An 18,345-nucleotide genomic window follows, 5' to 3' on the forward strand; every position below is an offset into this window, starting at 1 on the left:
AAGCACTTTAGTTTCAGTTTCATTTCTGTTATTTGCACAGTAATTGGTAGTTAGGCTCAGGAAGACACCAGTAGAAGCCAAGTTCTCAACTCTGTGCTACTGCCTGGTTCTGGCACTATTAAATATACTGGATTGGCTCATCCTGCAATTACATTTGCAAGACAAAACACTACAACAAATCAGGTCTGTGTTGTTCTGATGAGAACAACACACACACAAAAATAGTAGAATACAATGGACTGGTGATGTCAGTTACATTTCCAGTAAAAACAGAACAAATTATGATGATTCTAAATGAAATGGCTAGTGTGCTGGAAGCAACCCATGTTGTAAATTCTGCAAATTTCTTCAAAACAATGCACTGATAACGTAAAAAAGAGATATGTAGACTGAAACAGAGCATCTCACATACTAGCAGGATTTTCGTTGTTCGGTATAGCAGATGAAATGTTCTAAGTTCATGTGGAACTTTTCCTTGTCTTTTTTTTTTTTTATGGGAGACTCTCCACCCGTATGTCAGAATCTGGTTGCCACCAAATCCCTGTAAGCTGGGATGGTGGTACAAGGTGGATGTTGGAACTGAAAGCGCAAAGGTCAAAAAAGCAGGATGCTGAGGTCTGTTTTGAATCCAGTGCTATGACTATGGGAGAAGTCAGAAACTCTTGGAATGTAAAGCTGGAGAACCTTTCCCAGTATACTCCAGTTGCATATATGTGTAAATAAGCCATATATCATGAAGACACCAGAAGCTCTGCTGTGCCTCATTGTTCAGAAACATAGACTCTGGGTTAAAGCGAGCCTGCAACCCCTGGAATCTCATGCTGTTCAGAGATTGGGGTGACATGTAACAATATGTTAATACAGTGGTACCTTGGATTAAGTACTTAATTCGTTCCGGAGGTCTGTTCTTAACCTGAAACTGTTCTTAACCTGAAGCTCACTTTAGCTAATGGGGCCTCCTGCTGCCGCCGCGCCGCCGGAGCACGATTTCTGTTCTCTTTTTTTTTTATATAAGATTTTTATTGGGTTTTCACATTTTATAAACACAGACACACACACACGGACAAAGACAACATATATAAAATTTCGTATCCTTACTTTCCTAACCCTAGTTCTTGACCTCCCCCCACCCCCCCTTCATACATCCTAATTCAATTAAATTAGCTCAGCAAGTTCATATCTCTCATCCTTTACATATTATTATTATATATATATATTTTTAAAGAAATACTTAATTCTTATTACTTGGCCAAATTTTACTTATCCAGTTTCCTTATAAACATTAAATCCTTTTCTAAGGTCGACTCGAATTCCTTCCACGAATTTCCCTTTTATCTTAAAAATAGGTCATAATAATCAAACACAAAGGTCATAAACATATTTTTAAAAATTCTTTCCCCCCCCGCCCCGGTTTCTGTCCCTTCCCAATGTCCCCATGTCCACAAAAACAGTCTTTAGCCTGGATTCCTCACATCTGAGGCCTTTAAATCTCTGTCAGTCTCTCTCTGCCGATTTTGTTGGTAGCCCTCTTTGTTGGTCCTCGGGTCTCGAAGGAGTTCTAGCTCAGTCTCATCAGATCTTCTTCCATCCAAAGTACTTGACACCAGCTGCTGCGAAAGGTCAGCCAATCCATGCTCAAAGAGGAAGCCCCAATCATATTTCTTATTTCTTTTAAATTCAAATATTCCAAGTGTTCCAGGGGCTTCCTCCCTCCTCTTTCGCATCTCTCGCAAGTTTGTAATCCAAAGGTCTTCTTCTTTGTGTTCTGACAATGTAGGCTTGTGGTTGGTACTCTCCATCTGTACTGGCCCTTGTTCCCTCTCCTCCTGTTCCGAGGTTATCTCTTCTAATTCAGCTGCAGATTTTTCCCCGGTCAAGTCCATTGTGCATTCAGCAGAGTCACTTATTTTAGAGTTCAAGGTTATAAGTTGTTTACTCATAGCCGTAGTCTGCTCCTGCAACTTTCCCACAAGAAAAAACATTCTTTCTATCTCTGCCTGTAATTTTCCATCTGCAGTCATTGTAGTGTTTCAATGTTTCCCCTAGGGGGATTCTGGTTACTTAATAGTCTTTTCCCAACAGTCCGTTACTTTGTTATTTCACTGCTTTGTTCCCAACCATTTTAATTCAAATATAACAAATTTAGTCCAGAAAGGTGTTAAATAATAAGATTTTTAACTTTCACTGCCCATTTGACAGCTCCTTTGACAGCTGTCAAACTCCTTGTTCCTTTTTCTCCAGCTCACATACAGGACACTCCCGGGTCTGGGGGGGTTTAAACAAAAACTTCTAAAATTCCAGTCTTACTCTCCAGCACAAATCTTCTTGTGTCAAATTCATGAAGATATTATCTTTTAAAAAACACCAAAAAGAAAAAAAACTCTCCACCTTAGTTCTCCGATCCTTGCTTTAAATCTTCTGTAAGCAGGGGGGTGCGGACTTCCCTTTAGCACATCCCCCGATCGTACCGAATTCAAGGATAGAAATTTTAAAGTCCAAATTCCATTCTACTCACAGATTAATTAAAGTCCAAATTTCAGGGAAGAAAGTCAGCGGTCTCCGGTCATGGCTCGCGGCTTCGCTCCACTGCAGTAGCGGTCCACTCACAGCACCACGCCGCTCCCCGTACCCTCTCCGCAGCCTTTAAAAAGGCTCTTCGTGGGTCGGGGGGGCGCTTTAGGTGCCCGCCGAGTCACCAAGTCCGCAGGCTTCCGCGCCTGCGGTTTCTGAGGGTCCCCGCGTCGCCGTCGCGGTAGAACCCTTCTCCAGCGGAGCCGATTCCCTCCGGAGCTCGGAGGGAATCCGCCATTAACCAGATCGCGCTAACCCGGAAGTCCCACGATTTCTGTTCTCATCCTGAAGCAAAGTTCTTAACCCGAGGTACTATTTCTGGGTTAGCGGAGTATGTAACCTGAAGCATATGTAACCTGAGGTACCACTGTACTGACTCATCCTGACCTCCTATGACTCCAGAACTAAGGCAGCTAAACAACAAGCTAACACAGAAACAATCTCCATGGAGCTGGTTTCATTTAATTATTTTGCCAATTTACCACAATGGAATTACCACATCAGAATACATGCCATTTGTTTCATGCCACATTCAATGTTTTAAACCCATAATCTGAATCATATTGTTAACTTGTTCAGTGGAAGGGGAACTACTTGCTGTACCAACAACTTTTTTAAAAAACCAAATTTTCTTCCAATTTTAATAGCTGATTGGTTAAGGTAAAGCCAAATACCATGTGTTCTGTATTTCCATTGCCTGAATATAGGACACTCCTTACATTTGTTTTTAATATTAATTATAATAAGAAATAGGACATGGAAAATATTTTCAGCTTTATTCAGAAACATCTTGTGCAGAGCCCAAAGCTTGGGGGGGGGGGAATATTGAAAGGCAACTCCCCTCCCCAAAAAGGCAGGAATAAAATGAGCATTAAACAATTGGCTAACATTTGTAACCACCTAAAGAAAAAAATAGCATAAAGTTGCAAAACAGTAGGCACCATGTTCATATATTTACTAGGACTTCTGGAAACAATCTTTGGCAAGGTTTTTTCCTTTAGCAATGTATATGCAGTGGGCAATGTTGCCATATAAAAGCATTAAAGAAGCTCTGCTACATCAGACCCAGAGTTCATGTAGTCCTGCAGCCCAAGGCATGCAAAATGCTTCAAGGAAACCCACTACTGGGTTATGAAGCCAAAAATCATTATTTAGGGTACATTACTACTATATTTGTAGCGACGCGGGTGGCGCTGTGGGTTAAACCACAGAGCCTAGGACTTGCCGATCAGAAGGTCGGCAGTTTGAATCCCCACAACGGGGTGAGCTCCCATTGTTTGCTCCCAGCTTCTGCCAACCTAGCAGTTCGAAAGCACAAAGTGCAAGTAGATAAATAGGTACCGCTCCAGTGGGAAGGTAAACGGCGTTTCTGTGTGCTGCTCTGGTTTGCCAGAAGCGGCTCAGTCATGCTGGCCACATGACCTGGAAGTTGTCTGCAGACAAACGCTGGCTCCCTCGGCCAATAAAGCGAGATGAGCGCCGCAACCCCAGAGTCGGTCACGACTGGACCTAATGGTCAGGGGTCCCTTTACCTTTACCTTTACTACTATATTATGATTTGGATTTGATATACAAGAAGAGTTTGGATTTGATATCCCGCTTTATCACTACCCTATGGAGTCTCAAAGCAGCTAACAATCTCCTTTCCCTTCCTCCCTCACAACAAACACTCTGTGAGGTGAGTGAGGGTGATAGACTTCAGAGAAGTGTGACTGGCCCAAGCTCACCCAGCAGCTGCATGTGGAGGTTACACTGCAAAGTAAAGTGTGTGCCACTTCTAGGCACATAATCTTTCCAAGGTATTTCCGTAATCAAACAAGGTCACAAAAACTAACAAAACACGAACAACTCAACACAGATTAAAAGATTAAGCAACAGAAGAGGTGCTTTATGTCAAAGGCATTTTTATTGGTTTCATATTTAGTCACTAGGGATAAAATCTTGACCATGTTTAAGCCAAAGAGAGATTTTTCCAGCGGAATTTTAGCCTCTGTCTATCAAATGGCAATATACTCCAGAAGAAACCTACAAACTGCCAGACCATTCTTAACTTTTAGGCATGAGAAACCAGGCATGCTTGATCCTTGCTAGGATGACATAATTCCCTGAGAACTGAATTGGTACCACTTCAGATATTACTGGTGGTAAAATTGTTCAGCTGTAATATTTTTAAATATGGTTGAAACAGTATTTGACCCTATTTTTATTCAGCTGTGGGATCATGCTCAGCTGTAATGGGGGGAAGCCTTCCTAGATTATGTGCAAAATTAACCTACATACTGCTTTTAGACAATGTCGGTTTCATATTTCACTGAATTATACCTTACTTTCTCTGATACTTCTCTTTTCCAAGCTAAATTATCCAACCTTTAGTGTATTTCATCTAAATTCCAAGACACTTTTACAATCGCTCTCTTCTGGAAAAAAAAATCAAATATACAACTATACAAAGAATATACAAATGAATTCAAAACTCTTTTGAGAGTCAGTACAGGAAATAGCTCTAAGCTGCACACAAGTCACAAGGCAGTAATAAAATTCTGTTTCCTTAGTATGATCAAAATAGATTTTCTTGAAATACAAAGCAATAATCTCTGAACCTAAATATCCATTCATTTCTGAGCAGCACACTTGAAATAATGAAGACAAACATGCAAGCAGGTAAACAAACCCCAGTGAGTTTTGTTATAGACTTAAGTGGAAGATGACTGAAAATCTTCCCCGCAGACTGACTTTTTGTGCCAAGAGCTTTAGATTTGAGCTATTCTGAGCAGAGACAGAAGTAACTCAATGAAAGCCGCTATCAACGCTGAAATCCCATCCTAAGCCCCTGTTCAAAATTATTTCCAGCGAGTCTGTTGAGATGCAGTATCCCCACCCCACATCAAATGCTTGAAAACACCGTTTTGCTTATTTCAAGTTGAGAGGAAAGATGCTGTTTTGTTTGTGTCAGTTTTTTATCCTTTATATATAGAAAGCAAAACTATAAAGTAAAAATAAATGGTTAAAAATTAGATATAACACAAAAAGAGCTACTGACTCAAAGCATCAGTTACTAATGTCTCCTCTTGGAGCTCCAGCAAGTTTCTGGCAGAAAGATGGTTAAAAGCTACAATTAGTTTTCGTTCAAGTGTAAGGTTTTTTTCCCAGCCAACCATTTACAAAAGCATCCCAAAAGGGCCCCAAACAACATTTTAAGAGTTTGGGAAATTTTAGATTTACTTACCAAGCCGCTCAAACCTGATACTTATTAAATCCCATGATATGTAATACACTCCAGCTTACAAGGAGCCTTTCAAAGTGTCTGATGCTCAGAGAGTAGCAAGACCAGTTCACATTTTCATGGTTTATAAGAGCGTAGATATTTTCTTACCACTGCACAGTGAATATAAGCAGTTATGATTTGGTGGCTGTATTCTTAGATCCTTGGGCAAATACCTTATATATTTGCTTACCTGTATAATTAGGGAGGCAGAGGCAGGCATAATTGTTTACTCCATCCATACAAGTTGAATTGTTCTCGCAATCATTATCTTCACAGTCATCTGGATTACTTTCACATTTTTCACCCTCAAATCCAATAGGGCAGGAACAACTTTTAATAGAAGAGTAAACAAGACAGAAAGACTAATTTACATTTCAAACTGAAATAAGTTGGTAGCAAAAACTAGTTTTGCATGTGCTGACCACTAAAGGTCATCAGTATTGAACGAAGAGGGTTGGCACCGATGAAAGGTCCCCAATATCAACTATTGACAGAATCCAGCAATATCCAGCACTGAAGGTTCCTAATAATCACATTTGAAAACCTGGCTATAAGCCAGGCTTCAAAATTATTTGCTGGCCGTATGTCGGCAAGCCAATAACAGAGACTCTTTGGACCGGACAGAAATGGGTAAAGCAGATATAAAAGGCCATAGATTCAGGAGGGAAGGGCAGAATTGCAGTGGGTGATGAGGTAAGTGAACAGGGAATAGGGTGTCTGTTTCGCAAGCTGAATTGTAAGAGGGAAGAGCAGGAGGCAGGCTGTTTTATGCTGCAGAGGGAGGCAGTGTTTGGGCTCTCTTTGAATCGGAGGCTGCAGCAATGGAAGAAACAGGACCCCTTTGGAATGTAATGCTCTGCACTCTATCTAGGCTCAGCTTGTATATATGTGTAAATAAACCATAAATCATAAACCAAAGTCTCTGCTGTCCCTTATTGTACAAAAGAAAACACACTCTGGTAAGTGTGCCTGGTACCCCTGGAATGTTGCACAGCTCAGAGATTGTGGTGGTGTGTAACAATACTAGAGAGCTGTTTTAGTAATCTGCTTGGTCGGGGAGCCTATTTAGGCTGAAAAGTGAGTTAAAAGTGAGGTAAAAATACTTTAAAAAACAATAAAAATTGTATGATTAGTAGCCAACATTAATTATATCTTTTTACATGTGACTGTGAATGCATGTTTGTGTAATAACTGAGAACAGGAATAATTCTGAATTATGTTTTATTTATTTTCTAACTCAAGTCTATAGCAGCTCACCAGCAACAGGCAACACAACAAAAAATGTTTTGAAGATGTGATTTTGGAACATTTTAAGCAGTTCACTTTTTTATATATAAAAATATCCACATACCACAGTTTCACTATAAGAAGCATGAAATTGGTTTGTAATTATACATACCACAATTTTTAAAAAATTGCAATTTAGAGGGTAGATTCACAGAAACCCTCCCTCACGCAATATGTAGAAAAGTAACGGGTAAGTTGCCCTCCTTTGCCCTCTATGTGTGAGAACTACCCCTTCTTATGATGCGGAAACATTAAAAAAATGCAGCCCATCACTTGAGTATATTCTAGGACAGGAGTGGGTAACATATGGCCTTTCAAACGTTCCTCCCATCACTCCCAGCCAGAAGGGTCAATGGCCGGTAACGATGGGAGCTTTAATTCAGCAAGATCTGCAGGGCCAAATTTAGTCATCCCTGATCTAAGCTACAATATGTGTTGTGTACACTGGAGTCTGTGTGCTTCCTATGCAAAAAGCCTGAGGTGGGAAAACCCTAAATAAAATATGTAGCTGGATAAAGGAACAAACAAAGAATAAAAAGCAGAGGCAGGCAATTTTGTAGAAGTCAACGTTGCTGAGTCAAAGGTATCTGCTTATTTCATATTCATGAACAACAAAAAAGGGGCAAGTGGTCTCTCCTGAGCAAAAGGAGCAACTTTTCTTTTAAAAGCATAAGGACAAAGTAGTACACAACTATACAGCATGACAACACAAAACTTGGATACTTGCAGACCATATGCTCCCAAAATAATAAAAGAACCATAAAAGCAATTTGAACTGATTGTGCAGAAGAGTTCCTGACACTTCTCATCCCACACTCACCACTCATAGGTCATAATAGCTAGAAGGGACAGGGATATATCTTTAGAAGGGATGACTGAAAACAAACTGCTTGAATCAATTCTACTTAAAGCACACTAAATCAGTATGAAATATTTTCTTTGCCTGTCTTTTACCTCATTAGTACCAATAAAAAACGTCCTCTTTCTGACCCTTTGGTGATACTCAGGATCACATGAGGCAGATAAGAGAAGACAGGAAGAGCTGGCACAGCATCTTTTGTAGCCAAGAAAGGGGATGGGGGGAGTAGGATAAAAGAACTCTAATTAAATAAAGTGATCCATTCATCATGTCTCCCGTTTCCATTACAAAACCCCATTTTTCAGGGCTTTATAACTCAGCCATAAAAATGTGCTCTAGGCTGCAACTTGGCACACAAGGTCTCAGTTTGGGAGCACAGATTCATTCTTTCATTTGAAAAGAAAAGAAAAATGAGGAGCCTGTACTAGCTTCTTTTATTGTCTATTTCTGTATGCCACATTCTGACTAGAACAGGTGATGTTTACAATAAACAGTATACTACTAATAAGGACTGGCAATAAGACAACACTGTACAAACAATATGCATTTCCATCACTAACATACAACAATCAAGCTATAGCTGTAAACTCAGGAACCGTATCTTTGTTAAAAAAAGACAGAAAAGGAAGAGAGAACTTTTGAAACCAGAAGTATTATTTATTGGCATATGTAATGAGGGATTTATTTAATCCAGATTGATTAACTGCTAAATAAATACATTGGTACCTTGGGCTACAAACGCTTTGGGTTACAAACTCCGCTAACCTGGAAGTAGTACCTTGGGTTGAGAACTTTGCCCCAGGATGAGAACGGAAATCGTGTGCCGGCAGCAGCAGCGGGAGGCCCCATTAGCTAAAGTGTGCCTCAGGTTAAGAACGGTTTCGGGTTAAGAACGGACCTCCTGAAGGAATTAAGTTTGTAACCCAAGGTACCACTGTAAATAAGCACTAAGCAGTTTAAGTATAATACAAGCAGGTCCTGCTTTCTGAACACAGTATGTTCCATGGAAACTGTTCACATAATGAGTCCATGGTTACCATTATTTCCTATGGATATATTTCTAATCTAGGATTTTTTGAATCTCTCTCCCTGCTTTTTCAGTGGCTGCAGCCAATCAGCAAAAGAAAGACAAAGTAAAAAACTGATTTGTCTCAACACTCCTACTCTTTGTTTCATTCAGTCTAGTTCCCCTCCTCCTTCCATTGTTTCTGCCCAGAAATGGCTGCTGACGGCCAGCAAAACAAGGAAGTAAGGAAGCCATTTGATTGGATAAGTGAATCTGCAGAGCATATAGCATGGTTTGGGCATAATTCTTAATGTGAGGATAAGTGAATTTTTGGATAGGACCTAAGTATACTATACTAAGTATAGTATAAATTATTCCTTAAAGATAGCCATTAATCTATACAATTTTTTGTTCCAGATGTAGTATTGTAATGTGCTTTTGGAAATGGCAATTGATGCAAAATGTAGTGGCCACGGGGGTGATGGGGCAGTGGATTGAATGCATTTACCGGTAATCCCCATTTTGAAAGTTAATCTGGTTGGCTTGGGGCTAAAAGTCCTGCTCCCATATATACCTGCCTGTGCCTTGAGATGTACAGATGAGGCTTTCCTGGTGGTCCCAATACAGCCTGAAATACACAGCACAAGGCTTTGGGAAAGGACCTTTTCAGTTGTGGCCCCATGCCTGTGGAATTCCTTTGCCACTTAAATGTGTCTAGCTCCTTCATGATGTCTGTGTCAATAATCAAATAAATAAATGATGTAGCTGGGAGAGCTACTGCGAAAATTATGTCTGTTCTGACTGGCATCTCAAGCAAGAGGACTACACTGCATTAAACACAAACCACTCATTTCCTTCTGTGTGCCACACTAAGACTTCAGGGAAGGCAAACATGATTAGCCTTAAACTAGTTCTTCTGGTGAACTGAAAAGATTCAGGGACACGTTTCATTTCATATGCAAGCATAAGCTATGGAAAAATAACTGCCAGAGAAAACATAAAGATTAATCAAATCTGAATGTGTAGTCAGAGAGGTTGGAAACTTGATTAGAGTAGAGTCTAGGAATTAAGACAGGAATGACCAAACTTGGCCCTCCAGCTGTTTTGGGACTATAATTCTCATCATCCCTGACTACAGGTCCTGTTAGCTAGGGATGATGAAAGTTATAGTCCCAAAACAGCTGGAGGGCCAAGTTTGGCCATGCCTGAATTAAGAGATTGGAGGCCTGTACATATGCCATACAGTAGTACCTCAGGTTAAGAACTTAATTCATTCTGGAGGTCCGTTCTTAACCTGAAACCGTTTTAACCTGAGGTACCACTTTAGTTAATGGGGCCTCCCGCCGCCGTGCTATTTCTGTTCTCATCATGAAGTAAACTTCTTAATCTGGTACTATTTCTGTGTTAGCGGAGTCTGTAACCTGAAGCGCCTTTAACCCGAGGTACCGCTGTATTAACAACTCAAATTAAGGAAGAGATATTCTCTCCCCAATTCCTGGATGTGATTATATGTTCTACAAAGTTATAGCAGCTGGATCATGCAGTGCTATATTTTATTGATTGGGCTACCAATCTGTAGAGTCAGAGCTTACACAACATCACCGTGTTGGTGGGGTTTGAATTTTTTGAAAGATGCAGGTGTTTTTTGTTTTTGTTATGGAAATTTATAACATAAATTATAGTAGCAAAACAGAGTTGTGTGTACAAGGCTTTAGAGTGGGAGGTTTCAGGAAGCTGCTGACTACATAAACCACAATAAGGACCAATTACTATGGCTGCATATTCCTTCCCAGAAAGGGTATTCTGTTAACATGAGTACAATTGGCTAAATCATGTTGGAAGATTCTTTACACATCTTCCATACTGAATGGGAACCACACAATCTCTTTGTTTAAGTTGTAGTAGCCATGCACTTTTCAAACATATTTATTGGGCCAAACTCTAAACCCTTTAAGGTGCCAGAAGAACGTATTTTCACTAAGAAACATGCATCTCAGTCTAGGGGCATTGAATACACAGCACAGAACTTAATGACAAACTTTTAAAAGATTTTTATCTTAGAAGAATTTTTATTTTAACATAAATTTTAAAATATTTTTATCTTAACAGAACTTGAGATGGCTGGCTATATTAAATGTACTAACTATCAAGTGATTTAGTATTTGAATGAGATGAATGCTGGCCAGATGTACTGCAGTTTACAAATCAGCTGTTGTGTTCAAAACAGCAAATGTTTTAGAGCCCTTTGGCTAAAGAACTACACACACCTGCATATCAACTGGACAGACTCAATAGCCCATAAACACCGAACTCATCCATCAACTGTGGAACATTAACACTGCAAAATCTATTAGTTAAGTTAAAAAAAAAACCTTAAGTGAACTTTGTATTATTGGAATAATGCAAAGCACATTGGTGCACTTCAGCTGAAGAAATAACATATACACTCAGCACAGCAGCTATACAGACTTCACCACAATAGGGAAGTTCCAACTAAAATTAAATATTTGTGAGTAACATATATCTCAGTGGATTAGTTAAACACATGCTTAAACCTTTCCCATTCATATCAACAGTACATAAAAATGCTTTTCTGCAGTTTGATTTTATCTGATACTCTTAAGGCTTCAGCAATGATGAAAGGCTGGTATGAAGGTAGGTTTGTATTCATTCTTAGTAAAAACAGCATGGTACTAATATAGCACCTTCCTGATATCTGTGCCACTTATTTCTCACTGGGCAACTTTTGACACAGAAGTGTATAAGTGGATAGTAGCTGGAAATCAGTATTTATTCTGATCTATTTATTAATGTTAATTAATTTTAGATATTATTGTCACCTGTATCTCAGAATGCAATGCTGGGATAAACCCCTACAGCCCTGAACACAAAAACACATTCTAAAAATGTAACTGTTAAAATATGTACCAGTGGGATCAGAACAATATCAGAAATATAGACCGTTGCTCCTGGAGGAAGCAAATAAAAACTGAAATGGGTACATCTAGTTTTGTTTGCTGTTCCTTAAACCAGGAATTTACATGAAGAAAAATACAACTTTAGAATAAACTGTTTACTGCTAAAAACCTGAATTTGATCTTGATTCAATGTTTCATTTTATCCCATGCCCTTTGCTGACACTCTTGTGGCAGCATGTTATAACAGTAGATAGGAGTAGTGGGATCACCTGCTGTTTAGGCCCCTTATGTTATCTACAAACAGCAGGATAAGGAAGGGTGTGAGGATGGAGTTTCAGTCATAACAGGGTGAATTTCCTGGCTTATGTCACCACCTTCCCATTACTCAAAAGATAATTTTCTTGTCTGTGACTACAGGAACTTGGGAGTTAAATCACTTGGCATTTCATATGGAGAAACACTTTGGCTTAAAATCCCCTCTACAAGAGCAAAGATTTGACAAGTTTGGCAGCTGAGCTTATATATTTATATGTTTCTCTGGGAGGTGAGAGGGGGAGTGAATAGAATATATAATTTCTTTCACAGGCCACACAACAGAAAGTTCCAAGGGGGCCTTCTCTTTTGCACGGGAGAGATAATAGTCTCTCATCTTGACACACAAGGGTTTTAGGAAGGCAATTCTGCTTCTGCCAGCAGAATCTACACAGTGAATTGAAATAAAACAGAAAAAAATCAGTGCCAGTAAGTTCAGAATTTAGTGATGTCAAATTCCCCTCTAGGTGGCTTACAGCACATAAAAAAAATTGTAAAACATCGGACATTAAACATTTCCCGATATAGGGCTGCCTTCAGATGTCTTCTAAACGTCAGATAGTTGTTTATTCCTTTGACATCTGATGGGAGGGCGTTCCACAGGCTGGGCGCCACTACCGAGAAGGCCCTCCCCCTGGTTCCCTGTAATTTCACTTCTCGCAGTGAGGAAACCGCCAGAAGGCCCTCGGAGCTCCCACCCACCTGTTCCCCAATTTCCAAACCCTTTCTCTTTAAATAGTTCTTGGGGGGAACAGCTTGCCCAAAAGGGCAATGGCATCCTTTTGTCTTGTACACTGCAGTGCAATGTGCTAGGCTCCAAAGAGCACCACTGGTGTCAGCTGCATCAGATTTTAATCCACACTGTGATGAGGTTATGGTGCCTAATGTCTCCCTTTTCTTTAATTCACATATTCTGAGTCCCCATAACTTTTATCAAAAACTTTAACAAATGAGTTTCACCAGCATCTCCAGTTCAAACACTTTCCATAACAAGAACCTAACATAGTCTGTCATAACAAGGTAGCCCATTTTAAAGGAAAATATGTCACAGTAAAATCAAACTGAGGTGATGATCCAGCTGAAAGTTAAGTATTGTGATTCCAACTGTTTTGAATGGGAGAGTTAAGTATGTGCTTAACACACCCATTCAAAACAATGGAACAAAATGCTTAGGTTTACTTGGTTCATGACTGTGGCGTTTGCCTCCTAGATGGGTCATAAGGAAAGGGTTAAAATGAGTGTGATGTGATTGGCCAGTGAGAATGCAAGGGGGGGGGGTAAAAGTTAGAGTGGGAGGTTTTGAAAGTTAGTTGAGGTTTGGGAGTTGGAGAAGGAAGAGGGAGGAATAGGCAGTGGGTTGTTCGAGTTGCATTGTGAGAGAGTGAGAGGAATTGTTAGGTTGAAGATAGAAGATAGATAGTTGGAATAATCAGTTTGGAGTTGTTAGGAACTAAGATTAAAAAACTGACAAGAGAAAAATTAACTGAAACTATACGCTTGTTCCTGCATTTAAAAATGATTATTTGTTAATGTTAACAACTGTCTGGACTCCGTGTGTCCCTGTGAGAAACGGGGTGGTGGCAGCGAATAAAGCAATCACAGTGGTGGCACAGGGTCAAGAGACCGTCAAACGTCCGGGGGCCCTGTGTGATCACCACAATGACCTAACACAATTTTATCTTATGGACGTTTTTGTATGATAGCCTTTTCTGTTTCACAATAATGACAGCTAAGTTGCATTATCCACTATCTTTGTTTTAACACAATTTGCTTTCAGTTACCTGAATCCATTGTCTGTAAGATGGCAAGTGCCTCCATTCTGGCAGGGATTCTGAATACAGGCATTAATAGGAGTACTGCAGTCTCGACCCTAACAACAACAACAACAACAAAAAGTCCATGTAAAATGGTTAGTCCTATTTTATCTTTGATGCAGACGCTGATTCTCATCTCCCTTGCCTGCATTTTCTCATTGAGAGACACAAAGGATGCAAACTTCAGAAAGAGATCATCCAGTCCTATTCACTGAAAGCATTTTCCTTAAAGTAGGGTTTTGAGAAGAGAAGAAGAAATAGTCAAGTGGGAATCGAAAATATAGTTATTTTATCACCTAGAGATAGTTGCTTCCTATGTAGTAATGCAGGGGACTCAGGTGGCGCTGTGGGTTAAAGCCTCAGCGCCTAGGGCTTGCCGATCGAAAGGTCGGCGGTTCGAATCCCTGCGGCGGGGTGCGCTCCCGCTGCTCGGTCCCAGCGCCTGCCAACCTAGCAGTTCGAAAGCACCTCCGGGTGCAAGTAGATAAATAGGGACCGCTTACCAGCGGGAAGGTAAACGGCGTTTCCGTGTGCGGCTCTGGCTCGCCAGAGCAGCGATGTCACGCTGGCCACGTGACCCGGAAGTGTCTCCGGACAGCGCTGGCCCCTGGCCTCTTAAGTGAGATGGGCGCACAACCCCAGAGACTGTCAAGACTGGCCCGTACGGGCAGGGGTACCTTTACCTTTTATGTAGTAATGCACTTGTAAAATATCAAACATAAGCAATAAGAAATGAATATATATGAGACATAAGGCAAGATACATAATGTTTGTAACTTAAACAACATCTCAGCAAAGCAGCATTATATACTATTGACTTTTATCTTTGTAGCAGAGTTAATTCATTAAAAATACCAAGCAAGTTAGTGTTTATACCATGGGTAGGCAAACTAAGGCCCAGGGGCCGGATCCGGCCCAATCACCTTCTAAATCTGGCCCGTGGATGGTCCAGGAATCAGCATGTTTTTACATGAGCAGAATGTGTGCTTTTATTTAAAATGCATCTCTGGGTTATTTGTGGGGCCTGCCTGGTGTTTTCACATGAGTAGAATGTGTGCTTTTATTTAAAATGCATCTCTGGGTTATTTGTGGGGCATAGGAATTCGTTCATATATATTTTTTCAAAATACAGTACGGCCCCCCACAAGGTCTGAGGGACAGTTGACTGCCCCCCCTGCTGAAAAAGTTTGCTGACCCCTGTTTATACCTAAAAGCAAACTTTCAGTTGACAAACACCTCTGTCAAGCTGCTTTGCTTAGTGGTCACCTAACTATCCTTGTGGAATCAAAGCTTATTAAACTGTTGTCAGATTGGCATGTTTGCCTATGTAATCAAATGTGTCATTTATGCCGACTAATACACACAAAAGGACACCTGAAACAACCTACACTAAATTAATGAATAAATAAATAAAATTTAAAAGCAAGTCAAGGAGACTGCATTTTGCATACAACACCAGATAAAGCTTAAATTTCTTTGTTCTTCAGATACTTTCATTGTTGTATCTTTAAAGCATAACTTCAAAGGAAGATAAAAGGCTGATTATATCTTAGCTAGAAATATTTCATCTGATTTCTCCAGCATTAAGCAGTGTTAAACTTTGCACCAAGAACAGGGAACTTTCCCTAGTATAAGGGCCACCTTCTGGTGGCTACATCTCAGTGACAGGCACGGCCAGAGGCAAAATGAAGTGGTAGTGAAGATACAGTAGTCTAGATTCTGCACGCACTAACACACTTCTCTCGGTCCTCCATGCAAATAAGTGATAAATATTATCAAAGGACACATTCCAGCTAGGCAAAAACACTTAAGGTGGGGTAGAAAGAAGGGCTGATGAGGTTGTGTGGCTTGGGAAGACACCCAAGAGTCAGACAGAGAGGCCTGGAAGGCACATCCAGCCCCAGCCCCTGGGTGTGATGTTCCCCACCCTTGTTATACACATGGTTTGACAGCACTGTACATAAATATATAGATTTTGCTTCACTAATGCTTATTGGCATAAAATGATGGGAGGAAACTGACATCCTACTAAGTTGATTGTTCTATCAGGGCAAGCATTTTAGCCAGTTTATGCCGCCACATTTCCACACATTTCATCACCAGTCTACTGAGGACAAAAAGCAGCTTGGATCTGATAAGATCTTTCTGGCTAAAGATAACATTCTGAAACCTTTGCTGGGCAAATGCAAGAATGTGACAGAGTGCATCAGTTCATTGTTAAATGGCTGCATTGCTTATAAGAGAAGCAGTGCTTTGAATCTGATGTTTCGGGAATGTGCATTGTATGCAATTTCAACCACCTAAGAAAGGTGTGGAGCTAGAGTACATCTCACAAGGGTGACACGAGAGCTCTCACAGGACTTCTCTGTCTCACCCATAATTGGGAGTAGTTCCCCTTGAGCTATGAATTTCTTACTTGCAAACAAATTCAGTTACAGATATAAAGAAAGCATAAAGTCATTGATTGGCATCTTGACTCTCACAAAGATGAAGTATAAGTTGTAATAATAAATAATACCTGGGGATCTTACAATAGCCACTTGTTGCCCAGTGGCTGCATTGCTAACCTTAGAAGGAAGAAGTGGTACAATCAGCATTCTACACCACTACTTGACATGACTAACATAATTCAAATGCATCTGACTTCCTGTTCGAACACAACTATATCCATTTTACTTTAAAGTTCTCTCAATACTACAGCATAAATGGCTTTTATTAGTTTCCAAAACATATCAATATTTTGGTAAATAAGAAAATGGCCTCATAGAGGTATTTTTGAACCCCCCTTTCATAAACAACCCTCTTATACCATCTGAAAAGCCACTCCTGAAAACCAGATTAAGTTCAAGAGTGGCCTCTGACACAAGGAGCTGAAATTGAATAAAAGTAAATAGGGAAAAACTTAGTGAGTGTACAGAACAACATGGACATGTCCAAGGGGCTCTTTGGACCACCCCCCCGAGATGTGTTTAAATGGAGGGCCATGTCTGTGTGGCACTTTAGATGCACTGTTTTAGAGTACATGGAGAAGGGTATCAAGCTTCAGAAGAGATTAAGCACACATCTTGCATACAGAAATGTCCTAGGGTCAATTTCCTGCCATCTCTAAATCTCAAGCGGCAGGGCTGGGAAAAACCCCTGCCTAAGGCCTTGGAGAGCCACTTGCCAGCCAGAGTAAACAATACTGAGCTAGATGGACCAATTGTCTGTTCCAGTATAATGCAGCTTCGTATGTTTACAATCTTTGCAAGTCCTCAGCACAGCCAAGGACTTTGGGACTTCAACACATCCAACCCCTATCAAGTCTAAGCAGAGTTTTACTCTGGTTTCCCACTCATTTACACGGTAGAAAGATTTAAAAAGTGGTATTACACCAACTTTATGATCCATTGCTTACAGAAGTTCATTCAATTAATATCGATCTACTTTTTGGGAGTGCTTCTTTTATGCTGGGTGAGGCACTACAGTGCTCATCAAGGAATATAAATGTCCATGTAGATATCCTCTAAGCCGGCCTTCCACCAACCCAGTGACTTCCAGATGCTTTGGACTCCAACTTCCATCAGCTCCAGCCAGCATGGCCAATGGTGAGGGATGATCAAAGTTCAAAGCTTCTGGATGGCACCAGACTGAGGAAGGCTACTCTAATTTAGCTACAATTGGTCCCCAAGTTCCATGTCTAAGACTTTACCCACTGAATTCTACTCAATTAATTCAACACTCCAGCTTCATTTGTGACTACTTTCATCTGAAGCAACACATGCAGCTGAAGACTTGCTACATCTTCTGTGCTCCAGATAAGGAAATACTTTTTGAGTTGCCTGACTGAAGAATCAATTAAACTCTTTCAGCTCTCTTGCACAACCATTCTTGGATTAGGGGTCCTCCCATCTAACTGATGTAGCAACGCACTCCTCCACACAAGATTTTCTTCACATCGACATCAAACAAGGAATAACAAATGTTGAAAGGGCAGACTCAATACAATTTATCAAGGTAAAGGAAATAGCTTCCAGATGGACAGACATGTTTGGTGCTGGTTGGTGAGAAGGAAGCAAGGTATTGTTACTGAATTAGCATGACACTCTAGAAGAACAGCTTGGTACAAAAAGAATTATATTTTCATATGGTTCACATTTGAATTTGTCAAATGTCACTTCTGTAAAAAAAAATGTGGCAACAATGTAGAGGTTTTCTTGAGGGTTGTAGAAGGCTTCTACTCTCTTTCTCCCATGTCTCTGGTACTAGTTGCTCTTCTACTCCATACTATCTGAATACGGCCCATACAGATGCAACAGTATTTTTAGATTAGT

The 18,345-nt window shown here is 40.3% G+C and overlaps 1 protein-coding gene across 2 annotated transcripts in view; it reads right to left on the reverse strand.

Annotated features, from left to right (window-relative positions):
* The window catches only part of SLIT3 (slit guidance ligand 3), a 413,892-nt gene that overhangs the window by 43,571 nt on the left and 351,976 nt on the right, over positions 1–18,345 (reverse strand). For both annotated transcript variants that reach the window (XM_079964761.1, XM_079964760.1), the window contains exons 27-28: positions 14,000–14,088; positions 6,027–6,166 (exon numbers count right to left, since the gene is read on the reverse strand). In XM_079964761.1, the coding sequence (XP_079820887.1) occupies positions 6,027–6,166; positions 14,000–14,088 (229 nt within the window). The remainder of the gene's footprint in view (positions 1–6,026; positions 6,167–13,999; positions 14,089–18,345) is intronic.

Source organism: Podarcis cretensis (assembly GCF_951804945.1).
Source record: "Podarcis cretensis genome assembly, chromosome: 2".
Classification (NCBI taxonomy): domain Eukaryota; kingdom Metazoa; phylum Chordata; class Lepidosauria; order Squamata; family Lacertidae; genus Podarcis; species Podarcis cretensis.